This window comes from Montipora foliosa, chromosome 3 (assembly GCF_036669935.1).
Source record: "Montipora foliosa isolate CH-2021 chromosome 3, ASM3666993v2, whole genome shotgun sequence".
NCBI lineage: Eukaryota > Metazoa > Cnidaria > Anthozoa > Scleractinia > Acroporidae > Montipora > Montipora foliosa.
In genome coordinates, this window is record NC_090871.1 from 1,309,435 (window position 1) to 1,312,056 (window position 2,622).

A 2,622-nucleotide genomic window follows, 5' to 3' on the forward strand; every position below is an offset into this window, starting at 1 on the left:
GGGGATCCCTCATCAATGTAGAAGATAGCCCCTTCCATTGAACATACAGTATCAAAGAACATTGGCATGTTTAATTGAATCAAGATATTTGTGCAACCTTTAATTAACCTTCACACAACATATCCTGTAATAAAATTCTTGAACTCAGTTTCCAGTCCGAAAATCACCTCAAAGCCTTGTGAGATGTCCATGTCTCCTTGCTTTGTAAATCTTCCTCCTCCATAAGTGTTGCATTGGTACTATGATCAGGAGAACTATTGAGCCTCCACAACATAATTATTGCATCTGAAAGGAAAAAATAACCATACAGGTTATGGTCCAAAGTGTTACTTTGCAGCCTCTAACTCCAATTATTATTAGTTTTGGGTATTATTTTACAAATTTGAACTGATGCTGCCTTTTTGGCAAAGAACCAAACTTGCTTTTGTGTGCACCAAGTAAAAATGCTGAATTACAGCTGCATGAATGCAGCATGGTTGGCCCCCAGCATTGTTGAGTGCATCATTTTGGGTTTTTGTGTACATCCAGTTGCATGCTGCTTGCTACATGTACATGTAAAATTTCTGAGTCAACAAACTGCAACATGCTTTTTGTTTTGTATTTGCCAGAATGTAGTGTAGCAGTGTTGAATCTCTTTGCAATGCTTTCCTTAAGATGTTGGGGCCATGCATGTGCAATGCAAGTGTAATCTCAAGGATTAGTGTTAAGGTCTTCTAAATGTCTAAAAACCTGAACATAACCACAAATGACAATAAGAAAATCAGCACTTAAACATAATCATTAGCCCTATCTAAATCAAGCCCTTAAAGTAATCCAAACCATAAATGAACATAATAATATTAGTAAACAAATTATTATATATGATTCGGTGGAAATGACTGGTTGATCTTGACGAACAAAGACCTTCATTAATAACATCAAAAGAGATGTGAAAGAAACATCTCTCAACCTACCATCTCCTCCAGATGCGAGAATCTCCTCTACAAGGGACACAAGAATACCATAATAAATATTAAGTTTTGTAAAATTCCTCAATAATAATTACTCTTGATAACAGTAAAAATAGGCACAGTACTTGCATGCCCCTGTAAATTCTGACACATTTCAGATGTTACCCTCTAAGTAAGATTTGAATATTATTATTATTATTATTATTATTATTATTATTATTATTATTATTATTCACCACTGGTAAATGAAATGGGGACACCTTACTGGATTAATTTTAAATACACAAAAAGATTACTATTAAAAGGATCGGATTTTTTCCAATATTCACACTGAAAATATTTAGCCATTACATAACGATGATGAATCGCATTTCTCGGAAAATTGATACCTACAATTCAACTTTATTTTTTTCTTAAAATCCTCTTTCACTATGCCTATAATTTTCTACTTGAGCACTCTGTGCATGATTACTACCGCCATCTAAATTGTTGATTATCGTTTAAGGGTGCATTACATGGTGAATTGCTGCTGCTCATAAGAATAAAGTAAAATTCATATAACAAGCTTACCTTTAGGTGAAAATCGCACCACGTTTACTGCCTTCGTATGTCGATTCAAATTGGCCAAAAATTCGATCTTCGTTTGCTGATCTTCGTTAAACGTAATCGACCAGATCTGGGAAGATACGTCAAAAGTCGCTCTAGATAACACAATCTGTATTTTACCAGAGATCATAAACAAACTTATATCGTAAGCTTCCTCACTTTCACATCATTGTCAGCTCCTGCAGAAGCCAGCCGCCATTTTGATCCTACTTTACTAAAATCAACGCTTAAGATAGGTTTCTTTCCATGCCAAGCAATCTCCGGAGTGTCCAGCTTCATGTCCGAGTTGTTGGATTGAATTTGTAAGCAATTTTGCTTGAAAATATTGGTTTGAGCTTCTGGAAGCTTTCCTCCCTTAGAACAAGTTGTACTTTCCCGCCAAAAAATCGTACCACAAAAAAAAAATGTGCCGACAAGCAACCGAAAGCATCATTCTCTCGGGACCGTTCGGATCCACCTTATTTGGAAATTGTCGTAAAGTTACGAAAAACCCATGTGTTGAAGCTTGTCAGTTTTCGTGAATCTTTCAACCATGCAGCGGACACCGACATGTAAAAATTGCTGTAAAAGTTATGGGTTTAAAGGTAAGCGATTGATGCAAGCTTAAATGCAAATTAAAATTAGATTGCTTCCTTACCCGCCAAACTATATACAGCAGCTGATTCGCCAGCCGTCGCTGTCGCCAAGCATGCATCAGCTGCGCTTTATGGATTGAGGTGTCGAACCTTCAGCTGTTTAGGGTGTTTTTTCACCAAGTATGCCTTCATAAACTGACTAATGGCTTGCACCAATATAAATGGTTAAAGATGCATCTATCTTGAGCTTGATTGTGAATTTGGAGCTTCGGAAAGTGCCTACTAATTCGAAGGTATTTCTGCGCGGCTTACTGAATATGCAAGAAAAGCAGATAGATCTTAACAAATGTTATTGAAATTCTAAATGAAAATTGGGGGTAACCACTCATTTTTCGGACATAATTAATCAAACAATAATTGTAAAAATCTTTAAAATACAAAGCAATTTATGGCATTCGTTGTCAAATTGAAGCTTAATAATATCTGAAAAA

General features: G+C 35.9%; 1 protein-coding gene across 1 annotated transcript in view; it reads right to left on the reverse strand.

Annotated features, from left to right (window-relative positions):
• LOC137996419 (chromatin assembly factor 1 subunit B-like) overlaps positions 1-1,953 on the reverse strand; it is a 14,067-nt gene extending 12,114 nt beyond the window's left edge. The window contains exons 1-4 of the mRNA XM_068841806.1: positions 1,716-1,953; positions 1,521-1,626; positions 954-980; positions 168-285 (exon numbers count right to left, since the gene is read on the reverse strand). Coding sequence (XP_068697907.1) covers positions 168-285; positions 954-980; positions 1,521-1,626; positions 1,716-1,835 — 371 coding nt within the window. The 5' untranslated portion in view covers positions 1,836-1,953. The remainder of the gene's footprint in view (positions 1-167; positions 286-953; positions 981-1,520; positions 1,627-1,715) is intronic.
• Positions 1,954-2,622: the final 669 nt, after the last annotated feature.